Below are 21,925 nucleotides of genomic sequence, written 5' to 3'. Positions count from 1 at the left end.
CAGGGATCTATTTCAGGACACTCTATAACATTTTCACGGCCGACGCTCCAATCCCAGAGAGCGTCACAGAACTATTACAGTTCGCTGATGACACGCTCATCTTCTCGTCGACCCTCCAACCCGGTAAGGCAGCCAATGCTATTGAGAAATTCTTATCCGATCTATGCATGTACTACCAGCCCTGGGGGATAAAAATCAACGAGGCCAAAACACAGGTCATTATTCTTCGGAGAAGATCCAGATACTTGGGATCTAGATCTATCCACAGAAAAGCTAAACTCTTAAAAACATGCATCGGGAATACCGAAGTGAACAGTTCACAAAAAATGTAATTTGGGAATGCTATTTCAGGAACACCTACGATTCGATCCCCACCTCGATCTTGCTCTCAGCAAAGCTAATTCTTTTCACCAACGGGAAGGGAGGGGAGTAAAGGAATTGTCAGTTCAAAGAACCTCTTAGCATCCGATCCTTTCGCCGGTCGAGTTCAATCTTCTTCGCAATAAGAAGAGTCCGAACATAATGCGTAATACGATTCCAGCTGCTAGCGCTCTTCAGCATCTCTCTGACAATATTGTCTGGAGAGAGCTCCCCTGTGTCTGCATAAAGCGCTTGGAGCCCCTCCGAGGCATGGAAGTCTCACGCACCGTCGTTATCAGGTTCATCACTGAATTTACGACGATGTCAGCTGCGTCACTACCACCCCCCCCCCCCCCCCCCCGGAGCGCCCTGCAGCGCGGCCTTGCCTGCTCCAAGAGCTTCGACGAACTTCCCGATATTCATCCTCGTAACATTCCACAGGCAGGGGGAGCGTCGCGTTGGTGTTCGCCGGCAAGTAGCGTCAACCACTTCGAACGCGATGTGCTGGCGATCACTTGCCAAGAAGTCTTCTAGGACTCGCCACCCGTCCACCGATGATGCCAGAGATTCCGATGCAAAAGTGATGTCAGGAATGCTTCCTTCACAGCCTAGGCGCCGAAACGTTGGCGTGGATCAGGTGTTTAAAACTACGAGCCCGATTCTCGCCGCCATTTCCAGAATCCGTTTTCCTCTGAAATCTGACTGAAGCATGCCCCATTCAAGGGCCCTGGTATTAAAATCACCGCCTACCAGGATTCGTCCCTGCGTGCTCGAAATGGCGTCCTCCAGAACATGAAGCCGGCGCCGAAAGTCCGACAAGACACGAAATCGAACGTCAACCCGAACCCAAATGGTAGCGGTACCCGATAAGTCGAGATGCCATGAGGGCGGGTCCTTGTTTCGGTATTGCTTGGTAATTAGCACCAGATCAGCATTTACTTCCGCAACGAACTGTGCTAGCAGCTGGTGAGCTTGTTGCATTCCGGTGTATGTTAATTTGTAAAATGCGGATCATGCCGTCCGCACCCTAGTCCTTTTCAATTCCGTTCTGAAGAGTGGACACCGTCCCGAGCCCGCGACGCTCTCAATAGACGCGCCACGATCCCTGCAAAGAACGCAACTCTCACTTTCATTGCAGCTCTTTGCTTGATGACCCACTTGGCTGCATCTCCGGCATGCTGTCCTTCTATCTGGTCCCTTGCAAGCTGCTGACTTGTGTCCATTGTCCTGACATCTGTGGCACTTGGTGGGCACTATCCGCATTCGCACGCTGAATACTACCAATACAATTTTGATTCTCCCACTGCTAAGGAGTTTCCTCGCATATTGCTCGAGGACTTCGGCCACCGCAAGTTTTACTGAGGTGATACCTATTCGGGCATTGGTTTCCTCTGGACATTCACGCTTTATCGCCTCCTCCACTTCAACCTTTTCTGTGAGGCAAATGTCTTGCCTTCCGTCGCCGTAATGAGCAGAACCGACGATCTTGTCCTTCTTTGTTTCCTCTTTTCTGCTCCTGGCTTTTGGTTGGCAGACTCCTTGTCTTTGAACAGACATAACTCTGGCAGCGTAGTCAGTTGTTTCCTTTTTAAGGTTTTGTGTAAACACAAAACCATATTAAAATCGGTTTACTGTCTATCTATCTGTCTGTCTGTCCGTCAGCTACACTTTATTCTATTTGTAGTTCTAAAAATTCGTAAACTAAACTAAACTAAAGAACCTAAGGTTCGGCTGGATTCTTGCCCTCGGGTTTCCCTTGCATCTCAGTACTGGATTCGATACCATAATCGTTCCATTTTCGGACCTGCGTCTTGCCGAAGATAATAAACAGAAGGTTTCCAACTAGATAGAAACCTGACGAAACAACGAACACAGTCCTCCATTCCACTGGATCTTTCTGGAAAATAAAATTTGGGATAAATTCAGTATACTAGGTTGGAAGTGTTCATAATATATTAAAGTCGGTATTCGTCATTTCATGGATAATCTTACCTCGTCCTTGACAATTGCATTTACAGTAAGAGGAGCAATGAGGCTCATTATGTTTGCTGCACAGTTCGTAATTCCCATCAATGTTCCAGCATGGTTGGGGGCCAAATCGATGTGGTTCTCCTGGAACCCTAAGTAAACTGCGGCATTCATACCAACTGCTAAGGTAAGGAGAGCTATCGCAAGACCGGTACTTTCTTTCGTCATGTAACCCAGCTCAATAAGCGCCACCATGGGAATCCAGTGGCCAACAGAGTTGAAGAATTTCCGGCTGAAGTTGAGCGAGATGCTTTCCCACTTATTCATGATGTTAGCAAGGATGGCGAAAACATAGCACATTATCCACATGGCCAAATAAGGTAGCGAAGAATAAAGAGCGTTGGACTTTATATCCATGCCGAGGACGCTGCTCATGTACGTTGGGATTTCAGTTAGCAATGTCCAGAAACCCTAATTATGGGTACAGTGGACCAATGTAAGTGAGAGGAAGGCAGGCGAAGTGAATATCTTCAACCAAGGTGTTGACAAAGACTACTTCTCCCCATCCTCCACAACTCGTTGCGATTTTTCAATTAAATTTCTCTCTTCAGCCAGAAATTGTGCCCCATTATGTCCAAATGGGATAGGAATACGTCTTCTGACGAATTGAAGAGTCAGGAGTAACCGTTGCCTTGATCCTCGTTGAGAAGTTCATCCCTCGGCTTTTTGTAAATTTCTACACTTTTGGCCACGTCTACCTTCCTCATATCGCTTATACAGTTCACCAACCTTAGGTTCTCTCTGGAAACCCTATGTTTATTTAGGACGATTTGCTCGGCTCGGGTGGGCAGGAATGCTACCTTTGATCTGAAAGTCGACCCACCCTTTCTTTCTGCCAATTCTGCTTCCTCTAGGTCTTCCCCAAAACGTTTGTCCACGATCCTTCTGGTTTGTCCGATGTACACTTTCCTGCAAACAGCGCAGGAAATTTTGTACACCCCAGACTTCACTATTTGATCGATAAGATCTTTGGTCGATCTCAGAAGGGTTTTGAGTTAGTTGTTCCTGCTGGTGAAGAGGACGTCCATACCATGTCTGTCCAATCTTCCAGTCCACCAAATTGATATTTTCGTAGTAAATCAATCCTCGCAGACCTTCATTGAACAACAGATGAAATTTGTTAACAACCAGCCCGACGGCATCCGCAAGTCAACTTAAAAATCGCCCTCCATTCAAGGGACATGATTTCTAGTCAGCATCGACTGCGCTACGCAGTTCTGATGATTGTCCTAATATCGTACATTAGCGCCACTACACATTTCCTCCTGTGCACCATTATCGCCCGCCACCGCTGACGCGCAGGCCTTTCCGATCTCATGTCCCCAGGAGCGGGTCCTAACTGAAAGTCGCCTCGCCGCCGAAGCAAGTGTGCCTGTCGAGGCTAGCGTACTCCACCACATCCGACGAAATTCTGGCCAATATCAGAAACAAAGCCAATTCAACTTTGTCACCTCACTCATATGTGAAGCTGACTTAGGATGGCTCTCTTCTTCTTTTTCTTCAGCCTTTGTCCCGTTCACAAGCGAGGTCGGCTCGTCGTGATCGGCTTCGCCATTTGGCTCTATCGAATGCCTGATCTGGGTGCAATCTCGAGGCTTTCAAATCCCCATTCAGCGTATCAAGCCACCGTTGCTTAGGTCTGCCTTTTGGTCGTTTACCATCGACTTCGATGTTCAGACCAATTTTGGCAAGTGAATTCTCGTTTGCACGAATTGCGTGACCATACCATCGAAGACGCCTCTCTCGCAACTTTTCCACGATCGGTGCAACCCCATAACGATCGCGGATATCCTCATTTCGGATGTGATCTAAACGTGTGACGCCACTAGTCCAACGTAGCATCTTCGTCTCCATTACCGCAAGACGCCGTTCATTGTCTTTTATGGTCGGCCAACACTCAGAACCATAGAGAGCGACTGGACGGACGACATTGCGGTAAATTTTAGATTTGAGACGTTCGTTGATACGTCGATCACAAAGGACACCAGTTGTAGAACGCCACTTCATCCGAGTAATAACTTCCTTCAAAATGACATATCCCCACGACTTCGACGCTATCGTCCAATCTTCCTTTTGGCCACAGGGGGTCTTCGTAAAGCCTTATTAAAGGGCTACGTTTCGTGAAAATTTCCGGCCCGCTCGCTTGCCTCGCCGAACTTAAATGGTTCTGACAACTTTACACTGTTTTATCCAAATGTAAGGGATCTAAGTACCAAGCTGTCAGATTTCAAACTGCCTGTCTTACCACTCCAACATCACGTTATCCGCATTTTTGAAACCTGGTTGGATGACTGGAATGTAGATTCCGCGCTCCTCGAAGGTTACTTGTGACAGAGACTGCACTACGCTTGGTAAGACAACCGGCGGAGGTGCCCTAATAGCTATTAAGTCCCCTCTCTTTTCCTCCTCCTCTTCCGCCTACGATTCTGTCACCATACGAGTCACTCCGCCAAACTTATATCCCTTTATCATGTGTATATAGAAGCAACCGCTTTAGTGCAAGATTGGCTTCTCCAACAACATGAGGACCCACAATGGAGAGATAAGGTAAAGTAATACATGAAGTTGGTTAAAATATGAATGGAAGAAAACTACTTCACTTTCAGGGGCGAATATTATAAACAGCTTTTCCCGTTCACCAGTGAAATATTCATGGCCAACTTGGAAGCAAAGTTAACCTCAGAAGATCAGATGCCAAGATTTTGGAGAACGTAAATGGACGATATCTGCGCTGTCATCAGGAAAGCTGGTGTGAAAAGAACGCTCGGATTCCTTAATAAACTGTTCCCCGATACAGACTTTACCCTGGAGTTTGAAAAGGAAGGTCTATTAACTTTGGGAACATAAGCGATATGAAGTAGCGAAGGAGTAAACTTATGGTGCAGGAGAGACGCCCGTTAAATCTGAAATCCCCACCTATGCCAAACACGGGAAAGGGAAATGAATACCAGAAGTAAAGGAGCGTATAAAAGGAGTAATCCTGTCGGGACTCATAGAGGGCATAGCTTTGATCTGGAGGAATCACCCTTCACAGAACTTGATACAAAAAAAAGTTGAACAGTCCAAGTTTACCGGCGGCCTGGTCTGATTATGCTTCAGGTTAAAGTTGCATAATTTGGCAAGTCCTCACACGACCTCCGCGTGGTGGCCGCTGGAAACCGTCTTCGGGCGGGCCAAGAGTGTGTAGGGCCGGGCTGGGAGTAGGCTCATCCAACTGACGAGGATCTGCTTGTCTGCTGGTCATGTGTTAGGGGCAAGTAGATCTGGCGGGGGGATGGACTGAAGCAACAGCCCGGGGATCGTCCTCCCTGCACCGGAGAAGGTGCTAATAGGACCCCAAGCCAAGGTGGAACAGCATACGCCGAGAGCACCTTCAGTTTCAAATAAGACCCTTACCCTGGTGGCCGGGCCAGCCAGGGTGGACATTCTTCCCGGACTACTCGTGGGACCAAGACATGGACTCAATTAATAAAAAAAACCAAAACGACGATAGAAGAGGAGGCGATGATGCCAGGCGCATCATCGGAGGACGAGCTGCTGGCCTCCAGCCAGGAGACAGTGGCCGTCGAGAGCAATACACTCGGTGCCAGCCGTAGCACCGTTATGATGAAACCAACCGCAGGGACCTCCCGGAGCGGGGCGTCAGACGGACTAGTGGCTTCTAGCCTGGAACCCACTGCCGTCAGGCTGGGTGTAGCGAGTACCAGACACAGTACTCCTGACCCGAAGCCCTCAGCGTCGGGGGATCCCTCGAAAGCGAAAACCGACAAGAATCGCCGGAAACCGGCTAAGAAGCGAAGGTCCACGGGTGTCCTGCTCAAGAGTCAGTACCAGAAGGCCATGCATATTCTCGGCAAGATTACCAAGAGTAAGGAGGCCGGTACTGTCGACGAGCGGGATGAAAAAGACCTCGCTAAATACCAGGCGATTGTTGATGAATACAACAGCAAACGCCGGGCTGACGAGCAGAAGGCGAAGCCCATCGCTCTAAAACGCAACCGATCTCAAGACGAGGTCGAACAAGATAAAAAGCGGAGTAGAGTGGACAAGAGCGCAGACGCCAAGCAACATACGAAGGAAATTGTACAGCAACCGTCAGCCGGCGGGCCACGTACTGCGAAGACCTTCAGCGATGTGGCCAGGAGTCTCTTATGGGTGGCGCTGGCGGATGGCAATTCTGCTAACGGCAAACTAACGCTGGAGGTGTGGACCAGTGTTGAGGCTAGGCTGTCAGGCATGGTCTATGAACATCTCGTGGAAACCGGAGGCAAACACGCGGGACTCACTCCCCACTTTGATTCATCTCAGGTGGTCCGTGGGTTCCACGTAATAGCTTGTATGGACCAGTTCTCTAAGGACTTTCTCGGCTCGTGCGTCGGAGGACGTTAAGCTCAAGACTATCCCTTACGACGAGATTCCCAGGAGACCGGTCGCTCGCATTTGGTTGCCGAAGATCCGCATGGAGAAGGACAAGCTGGTCCATTTCCTGCGCCTTCACAACCCCGGGATTCCCATGGACGACTGGGTTGTTATAAAGGAGGAGGAACCTCAGATAAACAGCCAGCCCGTACTACTCCGCATAAACGAGGAGTGCCTGGAGGCACTGAATAAGGCCGATTACAAAGTGTGGTTCGGAGTCAGGAATGCCAAAGTAAAAGTGTTCCGCTCTGCAAAACCGGACGACGACCTTGACCCAATCGACGCCGCCAACGAGCTGTTGGAGGAGATGACGATCGACGGTCCGACGGGGGCTGACGAACCCCCCACGCAAGCAGATCATGCTGAGGGTAACGCAGATAAATCTGCAGCACTCGAAGTGTGCCTCGAACCATCAAAGGGCTCCAAAGTAAATATTTTAATTTATTCCACAGCACAGGAGACGCTGATCAGGCTAAACCTAGAGCATGTATTCTTGCGAGGAAGAGTTTGCACGCTTTTCTGTGCCCGGGCCCGAGTTCCAGTGACCTAGTTGTGGTCAAGCTGGAGCAGGTGGGGGCAGAGAACGTGTATATTTCCTCGGCGTACATGGCTCACGACCGATCAGCTCCGCCACAAGAACTACAACATCTGACGAACACCATAACACCAAAGAAAGCCAACCTGCTGATAGGCTGCGACGCAAATGCAAGGCATACGCTTTGGTGCAGCTCTGAAATCAACGAAAGAGGTGAGTCATTCTTTGATTTTATTATTACTTCAAATCTATCGGTGTGTAACAGGGGCAGTACACCAACCTTTCATTTCCCCTGCTCGGAGAACTGTGACGGTTGGGAGGAGGTCCTTGATATCACCCTAATAACCGACAACGGGATTCTTAGGATGGAGGACTGGAGAGTGTCTGACCAGAGATCCTTCTCTGACCACAGTTGCATACTCTTCAGTCTAGATCTCGCCGCAGAGGTCTCCAAGCCCTTTAGAGACCCCAGAAGGATCGACTGGAGAAAGTTTGGTCAGGTAATTAAGAACAAACTCTCCGGTGCGTAAATTGGTAGGATTGGCGCGACAGACGAACTGGTGTCAAAGGTCGGGGCTCTGGAGAAGGCTTTTGATACCGCCTTCAAAGTCTCGTGCCCTGCTAAGTACAGCAAAAAGACCCTGCCACCGTGGTGGAACGAAGATCTCTCTAGTCTCAGGAAGTTGACCAGAGAAATCTTCAACATCTGCTGCAGGCAAAAATACTGGCAACCATACAAGGACTGCCTAAAGAAGTACAAGTCGGCCATCAGGACCGCCAAGAGGCGGTCTTGACTAGACTATTGTCAGAACATTGAAAGCACTAGTGAATCCGCGAGGCTCAATAAGATTCTGTCCAAGGAACATAAGAGTCCATCCTTCCTTAAAAAGTCGGAAGGCTCCTGGACGGAATCTTCTAGTGAAACCTTGGAGCTCCTGGTGCAAACGCACTTTCCCTCCAGCGAGGAGGACTGTGAGTCAGAACCTCGCTTGGAGGGTTTGCGGCAACCCCAGCTGTGCGAGACTATCAAATCGGTAATTACCGGGGATAGGATCGGCTGGGCTATAAACAGCTTCTCCGCATACAAATCTCCATGCCCAGATGGCATAATGCCAGTCATGCTACAGAAGCAGCAGGAAAGGGTTGTGCCGTGGCTTGTTGAGATTTACCGGAGCTGCATCACTTTAGGATACGTACCGCAGTCCTGGAGGCGCGCACGGGTGGTTTTCATACCGAAAGCGGGCAAGCGCGGTCATGAGTCCGCGAAGGACTTTCGGCCAATCAGCCTGACCTCATTCGTGCTGAAGACCCTAGAACGCGTCCTGGACATTCACTTAAGGACGATTATGGAGAGAACGCCTTTCTCTAAGTCCCAGCATGCCTACCTCAAAGGAAAATCCACAGAAACCGCCCTCCACGAGGTAATTGGCACGGTTGAGCACCCTTCTTGGATATAGAAGGAGCCTTCAACAACGTCAGTACCAACGCCATCAAGGAAGCCTTGACCGGTGTTGGATTGGAGGGGTATCTCACGCATTGGATTATATCCATGCTGAGTACCAGGATAATCCAATCCGATCTGGGAGGCAACCACTTGACCAGAGCTGTGAACAGAGGCACGCCCCAGGGTGGTGCTATCTCACCGGTGCTCTGGTTAATAGTAATGGACAAAATTTTACGTACATTAGACAGCAGCGGGGTGAAGGTGGTGGCGTATGCCGACGACTTGGTGATACTAGTATCTGGGATGTTTCTGTCCATTATGAGCGACATCATGGAAGGAGCGTTGCGAAAGGTGTGCCTGTGGGCCGCAAGATGCGGACTCAGCATAAACCCAACTAAAACGCAACTGATGCTATTCACCACCAAGGCAAGGATACCTGAATTCCATCTACCACGGCTGAATGAACAAAGAATGGTTCTTTCCTCTAATGTGAAGTATCTGGGTGTAATCCTGGATCCTAAGCTAAATTGGAGGTTGAACATAGAACTGAGGGTTAAGAAGGCCTGTATAGCCTTCTATGCCTGTAAGAGAACCTTTGCCAAGAAATGGGGTCTCCGGCCGAGGATGGTTCTCTGGATGTACACCGCTGTAGTGCGTCCGATCCTGACGTACGGATCTATTGTATGGTGGCAGGCTTTGAAGAAGAAATACAAAAAAACGAAGCTTAATAGGATGCAAAGAACCGCGTGTGCAGGTGCTACGGGGGCTCTGCAGTCTTGCCCGGCAGATGCTCTCAATGTACTCCTGCATCTCCTCCCCCTTGACCTCCACATCAAATATGTTGCAGCGTGCAGTGCCGTCAGACTACGTGAGTCCGGATGCTGGACAGCGAAGTCCTACGGCCACAGCAACATTCTAGATGAAATACCTCGACAAATCTGAACGCAAGCTGAACTTCACGAGAAACTTTGCTGTGGACCTTCCAACCAGGGCAAAGTGGAAGACTGGCGGCGTGTTGCAAGACTACGACACGGTATTCTTTACGGACGGATCAAAGATGGCCTATGGAGTCGGCGCGGGGGTTTTCTCGAATACACACGGTGTGTCCAAGTCGTATGGTCTCCCAGGTTTCACCAGTGTATTCCAGGCGGAAGTACTGGCGATATTGGAAGTCTGTCGATGGCTGGAGCGTGATTCGAGCCCCAAGCGTAACATAGCCATTCTGACCGACAGCCAAGCGGCCATCAAGGCCTTGTACTCAACGACGACATCTTCCCGGTTGGTGGCGCAGTGCAGAGACACGCCCAACCATCTGGGCGGCACGCTCAAGATAACTCTCCTCTGGGTTCCCGGGCATAAGAACATAGAAGGGAATGAGCGGGCTGACGGATTGGCCAGGCAAGGCTCTGCTCTTGGCAGTCCCTCGGGGAACACAGTCGGTGTTCCGCTGGCGGCTGTCGGGGGCCGAGTCTACTCGCACTACCTAGCAGCCGCGGGCCTGAGATGGCGAAGGCTTACAAGCTGTGCCAAATCAAGGAGAATTTGGCCCGCTTATAACATAGCCCGATCACGAGAGCTCCTGTGCCAGACGCGTGCAAATACATTCAAGATTACGGCGGTCTGCACGGGGCACTGGCTTACCCTACAACTCGCATTACCGAAGCTGTGGCTGGCTCTGAAGATCCGAGCCAGCTGGACTCCGCTTCCCTGTTCCTATAACAACAGTCACGGTCTTAGGAGTTTGTGGCATCAAAACGGCGCACCAAAGCGCTAATTAGGCTCCTCGGAGCGGCCACTGATACCTACCTACCTACCCCAAGTTTACCAGGGACAAACACAACATGCACCAAGCCATAAGGTATACAGGAAGAGCTATTAGAATCCTCTAAAATATTGTAGTTCGTAGGAAGAAGAAGAAGAAACAAATTCCGTGAAGAAGCGACCCAAGTGACACCTAATCGTACTACCATCGAATTATGGCTAAATAAAAGAGTATGAGAAAAACCTCTAGAGAATCATCAGATCCTTAAGAGAAAAAAAGGAATACAAACAGCTCCGAAAAGCGGAACTTAAGTTCAAACTCGCTTGCGAAAAGCCAATTGTGGTACTCCTACAAGCACAATACATTTACCAGTGGAAGCAGCGCAGAAGCTATTGGTAACCTAAAAAGTTCTGATTGGATGGGGGTTTGCCTTTTATGAGAACAGATCTCAATAAAAAGTGCTTTAAATGCCTCATGTTTAGGCATGCATTGGCGGCATTGATCAGAAGGTTCGAAGAGAAGAGCCATATTTCCAGAGAGTGCAATGGGAACCCTGAATTCGCGAAGGAAAGGCGTCACGAGTAACCGGCATAATGGCCAGAATTTAGGAAGGCGCTCACTGCAATGAGAAAATTAGGTTCATTCAAATAAACCTCAATCGTTGCCGAGTTGTTAACAGTTTACTTGAGCGGTAGTCCACCTAGACTGTAGCAGCGATTGACACCAAATTTTTGTGGAAAGGTGGGAACTGTGAACGCTCGCACATACAATGAGTAACATCCTTTTATGTCCAATTTAAGGGGGGGTGTACATTTTTTTTACCAAATATGGTCATGTGGGGTATCAAATGAAAGGTCTCGGCTAGTACTTTCGAAAGCTGGTCTTTGTTTTGACATTTGTTGGAAAGGCGGGGAGTTCGGGGGGTCGAAAATAATCATTTATTTAACGGGGCCATTCTCAGAAACTGCCCAAGTGAAAAATCTGGAAAAAATCTAGAGACTGCGACTATTTGGTGGCTACTAATGGGACAAATTCACCCTCAAATGTCTTTATAAAAGGCATACCTGAAGCGTCCAGCTTCCGGTTTCCCGACTTGTTTCTCTTTAGTCATTAAAGAGACATTTTCCTATTCAGACAAGCAACTAGGAATCTACTGAAGATTTTCTGTTGGGCATGACTAAACCAGTAATCTCCCAACTCCCCAACTATCCCATTTCAACATTTAAGATTTCCGGGCGTCTTTGAACTTATTTCGAATTCTAATTTATTGCAAAGCGCATCGTTGCATCCCAGCTCAGATCAAAGGAATCGATTAACATGTCAACTCAGAAGCGTCTATTCATTCACTCTCCAGAAATAAATGGTCAACTGTTAATAATGTTTCCAACGCCATAGCAAGATATCCGATCCTGCAATAACAACAGCCCCCCAGGGGTGCGTCCCGAGAAGAATATGTTACTCTTGGGCCTCTTCTACTGTAGGTAGTAGCTAGAGGTACTGCTAATCATAGCACCACACATATGATTCCAACACTTGTTCAGTTGACCGTAAACCAACTGTCCGGCGATCGGATTGTCTGCATCATCCAAGTAGGCGAAGAGGCTAACCCATTGACTGTTTCCTACCAAATATATTAATATATGTTAAATAATTTTAGTGCCAATTTCAGCCATTAATGCGGAATTCAATTCACCGCCTCGAGAACGCATGGCGGAGGAGAGATTGGACCCTGAACAGTCAATGCTAAGCAAATATCCTGTCGCGGCTGTTCACTGCCGAGTTATTAAGAATATTCTTTCGTGTTCCCTTTTACTAAAATTCAATCTGACGGTTTATTGATTTTCATGGAGTTGCCGTAAATGTGAAGATGATCCGGAGCTGATGGCTTACATTTTTTTGGTCCCAGAGCCCATTCAATGATTGACGAAACAATTGGACTAACAACTAACATTACTGAGGGTCGATGTGCAGCAGGAATAGCCCTAGTAGGGCCAGGGTTTCAGGATCACATATCAGACCTCCGCAAAAGTTTGGTAACACCCGGGAGACATCCTCATACCTTGAATTCACCATCTCTTCAATTCTTAACCGTACCAGACCCACTGAAAGCCTCTCGAAATCAATATAACATCTTCCATTCTTCTCAAGCCCGATACCATATTCTGGCTTCTTCCATCGAATGGAGTCCTGCTGTCTCCGCTGTCTCTCCCTGAATAACTGCAGCACTCCAACGCGCTCTCACACTCGACATCCAAGAACTGGACGTAACAAATCGCTTTGTGTGTTCACTTGGGCATGATACACGGGAATTAATATAAATAAAATGTCAAAATAATAAAAAGTTGAAATATGGTCGCAAGTAGGTCGAATGTGGAGAAGAATGGCCAGTTCAGATCGTGATATCACAAATTTGCAAATGGACCAAGTGAAGCAGAGAAAAGAAGATGCTCAGCACAGACACTCCCAAGGAGGAATACCGTGAATGATGCTCTAGTGCCGTCCGGCCGGTTTTTAATATTAAGCCTACATTGGATATGGCATGCAAACGTCGTCGATTGACTAACGAAGTCAGGGACATTTTACAAAAGGTATGAAATCATATTTTTATTTATATTTTTCTAAATTTATCGCGTTCATGTTAAGTGTGGTATTTTGTTCGGGAAACGCAACAGTTTGAGTACACTATCAATAGGGGAGTATGGCCAAAGTAAACCTTCAAGGTATATATGCAGGCAACAGAAAATAAACCCTTCGTCGAAGGCTGACTCCTTCCCTAGCAACTGTTACAATCCCTTTATTGTTGCTCGGATGGAGGAGCTAGCCGGCCGTTCTCCCCTCTCTGAGCTTGTCCTTTTGTCTGTGGATGGGGTGGGTGTGTAGCGTGAATGATGACATGCTGACGAAGCCCGAATGAAGGGCTCGGAAGCATGTCTCGTGGTGGACAAATGCTCTCCATGTAAAGAGGAGGAAAGTCCGGCGCCTGAGGAAGGGATTCCAAAGGGCGCGCCGTCTGAGTGTTGTCCGTCCGGATGTTGATGTTGACCAACTTAGGCTCGCCTATAGACGAGGTGTCCTGTCTTATAAAGATTTGTTGGGGCAGTCGAAAGAAGAAGACTGGAGGGGATTCGTTGGTGACCGTTGTGATGACCCTTCGGGTAGGGTCTACCAGATATGCAGAGAGGGAAACGTAGTCATGACATAGCCGGCATCAAGATGAACGGTGAACCTATGCTGACTTGGCATGACAGTGTTTGTACTTTGCTGGGTGAATTGTTTCCGAGATATAAGCCTTCGGTGTCTCCTGACGGTCGCTCTCAGGAAGGCGAAGAAATTCCTCCCCTGAGATGTTGTGAGATCGAGGAGAGCATGGCGAGGCTCAGGTCTCGGAGGTCACCACGCTAGGATGGGATGACTGGCGCGATGTGCAAAGCCATCTGGCAAGCCATCCCATCTTATGTCCAGTGTTTGCTTCAGTGTTGTTTTCGGGAGGGTTATTTCCCAGCATTCTGGAAGAGTGCCAGGGTGGTCGTGCTCCTGAATTCGCCAAAGAAAGATAAGAGTAATCCTCGGTCGTACAGGGCTATATCTCTTCTCCCGGCCCTTGGTAAGTGCCTGAAGAGGATTATGGTCCAGCGGCTGAGGGTGAAAACATCCCATCTGACGTCTGACAGGCAGTATGGCTTCCGTACTGGTAGGTCCACCGACGACGCCTTAATGCATGTCAAGGACCTTGTTGTCCGTTGTCCTAGCAAATACGTCTTTGGAATCTTTGTAGATTTCAAAGGCGGAAATACCGGAAGAAAGTGACATACTTGGGAGTCACGATCGCGGAACGCATGTACTTGGCTCCGCACATGCGCGAGCTCAAGCCACGTTTGACTAAATTGGTGTGTATGTTGAGGCGTGTGATGAGGTGTGAGTGGGGTCTAAGCAGGAGAGTTGCTAGATCCATTTATGTGGGACTCTTTCTTGCATGTTGTATGTATGGGTCCCCTTTGATGTATGATTTTACGTTGACGGTGCAGGGCAGGCAGCTGCTCTACGCTTGTCAGCGAGTGGCGTTGTCATGGTGTCTTCTTGTATGTCGTACGTTCTCGACCGACGCCATGCAGGTCTTGTTGGGTGTTCCTCCTCTTGATCTGGAGGTAGTCCGGCGTGCCTCCAGGATCAGGAGGGGCGTACCTTTTGCTGCAAACCGATTTAGTTAGTGTTAATCAGGTTGAAGGACTAGGGCCGCTTGTGGTCAAAAAGGTGTTAGATGAGAGTGTAACATCTAAGTGACAGCTTAGATGAAACGAATGTGGGAAAGGTCGGGTCACATATAAGTACGTCAGATATGTGTCTGCCAGAGGAAGTTCCGTCGTGGACTTTGGGCTTCCTCCTGACGGAGCATGGTAGCTTGAATGAGTCTCTCTTCAAGCGGAACCTTGCTTCCAGTCAGGGTTGTGTTCTGGGTGGGGCTGACTCAGAGGACTGGTTCCATGTTCTCTGTATCTGTCCGGCGTACTGTGACATCCGCAATCTAGACGACATGGGTGTTCGTGTGGTGAACGGTATCTTAGATTTTAGCCAGTACCTTGCCAGCAGTGAGACACTTCGATGTGCTAATGTTTTCGCGCGTGCTGCCTTCCAACAAAGGAGGGAGTTTCTCGACGCTGCCTTAATGGCCATGGTGGATAGCAAATAATCCTGTGTGTTTTGTGTTTGTGTTGTCTTGTGGCGTCTTTTGTGTTGTGTTGTATTGTACGCAGGGCGATAATTAGCTGGTGAAAGGTTCCGTTGTGGTTCTCCGCTTCGGGCTGATTCCAGTTAACCCGTTGGGGAGTTCCGTCCCCACGTACTCGAGGAGGGCGATCAGACCCGAGTCTGCAAGGTACTCATCTGAAGTGGCCTCACCGGAGGTTATCTGGTACCATGGAAACCGGGACAGCCCTCTGAGAGCATATGCTCCAGAAGAATTCCTGGAGGATGTGTTCTCGGCCCGGTTATTTGCGGTTGGCCTCCTAGTGGGAGTTTCATGGTGGTTGTGGTTATGCCTACATCGCGGGCAGACCTCCTCGGAGCTCAAGCATGGAGTTGCGCTGTACAACTCGGGTACCGTACTCCTTAGTTGCGGCAGAGATGTTAGATAGGCCTCGCATCCACTGGTATGAATGCTGAGCCTGCACTCAGTATAAACCAGGATCGCTGTGCTTGCATGACGGGGCTCTGTTTGTGGTCCCAAAATCAATCCGTGTCCGAAGAGGACCGTGGGATTATGCCTACACGGCAGGTTCTCATGTTAAACCCCCAGGACTTTCAATCCCTCTATTGTAATATAAACTGCGATCTTTATGATCGTTATAAGTGAACTTTAGCATCGCCAGGAATCATAGGTGGAGGCAGAAATCTTAAAAAGATGCTGCTGCGCCAGGCTCCAGCAGTGTGTGGGATTCTCACCCACTAAGACCACCCCCACTTCTCCGCCCATATCTCCACGGAACCACCGTGAAATATTAATTCTCGAGGAGGGCTCTAGTTTACACCAGCGCAACTAAGTCACGCGTCCACCGAGTTTCCTTCAGTTCCCTCAGCTTCTCCTGAATTGCAGTTACTGTTGTGGTGTTTACTAAGGACCTCAGCATCCCCCCCCCCGAAATTATGGTATCCAATAACTGCTTTGAGGGCATCGTTTAACCTCCCTCTTTTTTTTCCCGAATGCCGGACAGTGGAACATAACCTGGTCGCATTTGGGATAGTCTGGAGACTCATTCAATCCCAAGCAATGCACTTCCTATATTAATCGTGCCCCATAAGGAACTGCGTTAGGTGGAAATTTAGTTCTTCATGCTTGCACTCGACCCATCTCTCAATATACGGGATCAGTGTATGGGTCCAGCGGCCTTTTCTCGGTCGATAACTAGGAATTATCCTACCATTCATATACCTTACATGCCTGGCCATCGAAGCTCTGCTTATTAAACCGACGGAAGACAAGACCTTTTGGGAAGTCCTGTGACGCAGCCAAGGGGCTATTGAGAGATAAAGCTTCGGTTTCTAGCCTAGAATCCACGTGCTCTCTGGAAATCCGAGATCTTGACTGCCTCACAGAAAAAAAACGAAGTAGAAGAGGCCATTATGCGCAAATTTCCAGAGGTAACCAATGCCCAGATTGGTATCACCTCTCCGAGCTCCTGAAGCTGTGGTGAAAGTCGCCGAACAATTCGCGGAGAAGCTTCCTAACACTGCGATAATCAGAATTGATTGGGTAATATATAGGATACAAATCCGGGCCATACAACCGAATGTTAGAGATGTTTAGATTATGGGCACTCGTCTGCAACGTGCCAAGGACCTGACGGGAGGGCAACATGTCGCAGATGCGGTCAAGTAGACCTTAAAGCAAATATCTGCATTGAAAAGGAGAGTTGCAGTTTACGCAGGCGCATCTGATAGAAGCATTAGGCACACTGCAAAAGAGCAACGATGCGGTTAAAATGATATTGATCTATGCACCGAAGTACAACCACTCATGAGTTCCTACCGCACTTCACTGCTTCATTAAAGTGAACAGTAGCGAAATAGGGACTCAGCTTCATGGCACCCTGACATATCATCATCTGGGTTCGGAACGCCACCCACCTTAGGGTTCCTGTCCAAAGCCGAAGGGACGGCTTTGTCTGGGTTCGGTGTTTAGAGATAACTTTTTTCAGTGTCTATCTAACACCGAATAAGAAGATATCCGACATTTGACACAGGTTTGATGCTCTAGAAGACGCTATCTTGGGCAAGAAAGGGCGGAGCCTAGTCGGGGGTGACTTCAATGCTAGGGCACTTGGATGGGACATGCCTCACCCCAATTCCAGAGGGAAGTGAATTCTCGAGATGGCGGCGAGGAGTTTTGAACAATAGATCCACTAAAAGGTTCCGATACCCAAGTTATGAGAAAAGCATTCCCAATGTAATCTTCGCGTCCAAACCACTGATATCGGAAGAAAGGGTAGTGAGTCCTGGAAAATTTCTCGGCAAGCGATCATCAATAAACTGCCTGATGAAGTGGTTGACGCAACCCCTCGATATGTGCCACCCCAGCGCTCCTTCTGTGCGCGGTACCTCGCGAAGGTAACCACTGGGAGATTTACTGAAAATCTTGGATCAGATGGAACCGCACTGAAGGGCACTCCTGGGGGTGATAGCGCTGCAACTGACATGGTCATAAATTCAGTTATGAACCTGATAACGATGTCCTGCAGAACTTCACTGCGCTAGAGGGCTTCGAAATATAGCAGGCCTTCAATGTATTGGTTAACGGCAGAAATCGCAGAGTGTTGCAAACTTCGCCACTTAACACAAGACGTAAACAACCGGGAAAAAGGATGTACAACAACGACAGAGCACAGATCAGCTAAAAGGAAAGTCCGCAGCGCAATAAAGAGGAGCGAAACTCGCTGTTGACAGGACCTAGTGGACGAAGTAAATGGGGACCCGTGGAGACTCGGACTGATACCCCAAAAAATCGAGGCTCTCCGGGATTCCTATGCACTTAAGGCCAAAGAGATGGACCTCATTATACGGACACTATTCCATGCTCATCCTATATGGGATGATGGCAGCAGGAGGAGGCCGCTGAGGACTACCCTGTTTCCTCTATAATTGCGTTGGAAAAAGCATTCGTCTCTATGAGCGACCAACAGGTCGGCCGAAACAACGGTGGTTTGATGCGCTAGATGCTGATTTGAAAGTCTCACGTCAACATCTGGACCAGACCGTTGATAGAACAAAATGGCGCAATCAATCACGACGAGCTGACCCACTTGTGAACGGAACAAAAGCTAAAGAAAAAGAAAGAAAGGATACTTCGACTCAACAGAAATTCTGGACGAGTCATACCCCTGTGAATGGGCTGATCATGAAAACTTCAGTGCGGCTGCATGGCATAGCCGGTAGTGAGATCTACTACCTCCTCAAGGCTGTCAAGGCTTGATACATAGTGCAAAATAATCGACAATAAGCGAAGACTTCTCAGGAAGTTCTGGGCAGGGCATTCATTACTAGAGCAGGAATGATGCCATTCGGGTCCACAGACTTATATGTTTGAAATGAGTTAAATGATATAATTCAGTTGGGTTGAGGGCTGAATGCACCTGTCTGCCCTAAGCTGAGGTTTAGTATGCTGGCTGGAAACTCCTTTTCAAGCAAATAGCTTTCCGTTCCTTCATCGCTTTTGGTGTACCTCCCACTCTTTAAACTGTCGCTGGCTGCGTTCTTTGACAAGGATCCACTTCAAATTGAGGGCCGCCTTGAGAGAGTTAGTCTTGCAGTTGGCGCAACAATCCATATTGGATCAGGGCCTTGAAGTCTGTTAGAGCACTTCATTCAAGATCGTAACGGTACACTACAGTACACTGTAGAAGGCAATGTGGTCAGCATTACGTTCGCCCGAGATTATCACCCCGATTTGACTCAGGTACTCATTCACAGCTCTTTGTATTAGCGTCTCCATAATAAGTCGACCTTATTTAGAGTTTTCACAGCCTCTTTGTACTGATTCTAGCCAACGACTGAATCAGACTTGACAGCTCGTTTGTTCTGCCGAATTCGAGTTCCACCAAGGAGTCTTACCTTTCTTTAGCGTTCTTAGCGGACAGCTCTCTTCAAAAGCTTCTCTCATAGTAGCTTATTCAATAAATCGTCCGAGTTGTTTTCTTAACTCCTACAATCGATTTGGAATTTCTCACAGTGATTGTAACTCTGGCCCTCAGTTATATTTTGAACGATGCCCAATCTGTCCTCCGCCTATTCAGACTTCGACGGGTTGCTCAGCACCTAAGAGACGAAGACAAGATGACACTTACATAGATCAGAAGAATTTAAGTGGGAGAAAAAAGAACTCTGCACGAATCCAATAGGGAGAAGGCACGCTGAGGGCACGAGCTTATTAACGACGTTAACAGAGAACCATGCTGTCCGGATAGCTGAGTGGTTAAACCACAAGACTATTGTACGGAAGGTTGCAGTTCAAATCTCACTGGTGGCAGTGGGAGTTGTATTGTGGTTTGCCGTCGGACACCAGTCGACTCAACTGTGAATGAGTACCTGAGTCAAATCAGGGTAATAATCTCGGGCGAGCGCAATGCTGACCACATTGCCTCCTGCAGGCTATTCTGTAGTGTACGGTTACGGTCTTGAATGAACTGCTCTAACACAGTTCAAGGCCCTGATCCAATTGGATTGTTGCGCCAACGATTATTATTATTATTAACAGAGAACCATAGGGCCTCAGGCATGAGCTGCTTACCAAAAAATTCAGTACTCGTCGCTCACCCCATACCATGGAAGCAGGGAAAATGATGGAAATCGTACAGATCCTTCTTTCTGTCCACCATATCCGAGGTGACACTGTCGATAAGCGTCTGGGCACTTAAAAATGCCCACTCTTCACTGCAAAGAAACTAGGGGAGGTCCTTTCATTGAAGGACAAAACTTGCTACTCGGCGGATTGAACGTATGTTTAACAGCGGGAATTTTTTCTCCCCCTGGAAAGTTGCGGGACTTTTGCTGATAGACAAGGATAAAGGCTTAGGCACACAGTCGCTACTATCGGCGAGTGGTGCTCCTTATATTCCTAGACGTAAAAACGCGCGTAAAAACTTAGCAAGGTGGTACCACTTGCTTAAAGCACTGAAAATTTGTTTCCATACTCCAGGCTACCGATTACAGATATTTCGGGACTGCCTTACTCTACGAGACCCAGGAAGGACAGCGCAGAATGAAGCCAACCTCAGGAGGTGGCTTAGGTCCGGACCTTTAGAACGCTTTATTCAACGGTCTACTACGATTCGATATGCCTGATAACAAATCTTGCCGAATAGGCGGATGATGTTTTGCGCTGGTTGCCGCACGCACAGTCGGGCAAGTTCAGCACACACTAGGAATGATGATGCGGCGAGTAAGCAGATTGATGGCTAAACATGTATTCTCCCTAGCTCTGGAGAAAACCGTAATCGTTGTCCTGACGAAGGAGAGGATTCCCATAGTCCTCCCTATTCAAATTCGTGAAACAATGGTCTTGTCGAAGCCAACGGTAAAATACCTCAGCATCATAATATACACGAAGATGAGCTCCCTTGAGCAGATTTGCAAGAGCACAGACGTGACTGCTACTAGAATATTTGTGATTTTCCGGCTGATATCCAGCTTCGGAGGTCCCTTATCCAGCACACGTCGTTTGCTGATGAGTGCGGTTCAATCCGTCCTTCTTTACGGTCCCAAGGTATGGGCTGACTTCCTCAGTAGAAAGATGTACCCCAAGCGCCTAGCACAAGTACGAAGACGAGGGGCTCTGATAGTTGTGTCCGCCTATCGTACCGTCTTGGAGCGGGCAGTAATGATAATAGCGTCAGACATTTCAAACACTCTCCATACAACCGAGCGGAAGTTTATATACCTCAAAGAAAGCAAGGGAAACAATGAAGCTGTCGCTTATGAAGAGAGAGCCTGTACTCATGCGCATGGCAACAATCTTGGAAAAAAGAATCGAAGTAAGGTTGGCTATTATCTGACCTAGCTGCTCAGTGCCTGCACACAATCAGGAAATCACGGTCGCCTGACTTCATATATTACAATGACATGAAGGGACCTTCCTAGTACCTTCCTTGCGTCCTCGGACACTATAATTTAGGCCAGACTGCGAAGCATGGACACGTGGAGACGACTAGCACGTTACACTCAAGGCATTGTTCAGGCGAGAAAGAGGAGATAACAGGGTAGTTGACGCTCTCTAAATCCACGAGGTTTTCCTTCTAAACTGAATAAGTCTGGTCTGAGGTAATGTGTCAAACGGTTCCAGGTTGAAGTCCTAGACGCTAGACAACGCTGTTTTAGCCAGTAGTCTGTCTGAGACTGGAGTCCGGCACTAGATTGCAAATGGAAACCTATATCATCCACGCGCACAGAGCCAAATTTCTGGCACCTAGCAAAGACATTGAACTCGACACATTTTCATGCTCTCCTCCGCTATCAGTACCATTCGCGTGTAGCTCCACATTTACAATTTGCTGCTTCGAAAATTTCCCGAAAATTAATTCACACCAGGACCATACAAAACGAGCGTCCACCGCTCCAAGATTTTCGGAGTGCCATAAATTTCATCGGCGGGGTTCTTCTCATAAATACAGCGGGAATCGATTTCAGTTCGAATTAGGTCACATCAAATTGCGGCCGTTCGCGCCGTTGCGTTCGTTAGCCTCCTAGCGCGGAAGGCATCACAATCGAAACACAAAGAACAATCTTCAATCCAAGAGATACACATCCGTGGCAACATTGTGCACCAAAGTGCATTCGGACCTCTCCTCATCGAACCAGACTTGACCGCTCACTTGTCACCGCATACGCTACA

At 48.3% G+C, this 21,925-nt stretch overlaps 1 protein-coding gene across 1 annotated transcript; it reads right to left on the bottom strand.

The window, feature by feature from the left end:
- Positions 1-2,080: 2,080 nt before the first annotated feature.
- On the bottom strand, positions 2,081-2,935 carry LOC119661669 (putative inorganic phosphate cotransporter). The gene is made up of 2 exons (XM_038071106.1): positions 2,353-2,935; positions 2,081-2,257 (listed from the first exon to the last, which is right to left on the bottom strand). The coding sequence occupies exons 1-2, from the start codon at positions 2,761-2,763 to the stop codon at positions 2,081-2,083; spliced, it is 588 nt and encodes a 195-aa protein (XP_037927034.1). The 5' UTR covers positions 2,764-2,935.
- Between the last annotated feature and the right edge of the window lie 18,990 nt (positions 2,936-21,925).

Source organism: Hermetia illucens, chromosome 1, assembly GCF_905115235.1.
Source record: "Hermetia illucens chromosome 1, iHerIll2.2.curated.20191125, whole genome shotgun sequence".
Classification (NCBI taxonomy): Eukaryota; Metazoa; Arthropoda; class Insecta; order Diptera; family Stratiomyidae; genus Hermetia; species Hermetia illucens.
This window is presented reverse-complemented; position numbering and strand designations above follow the sequence as displayed.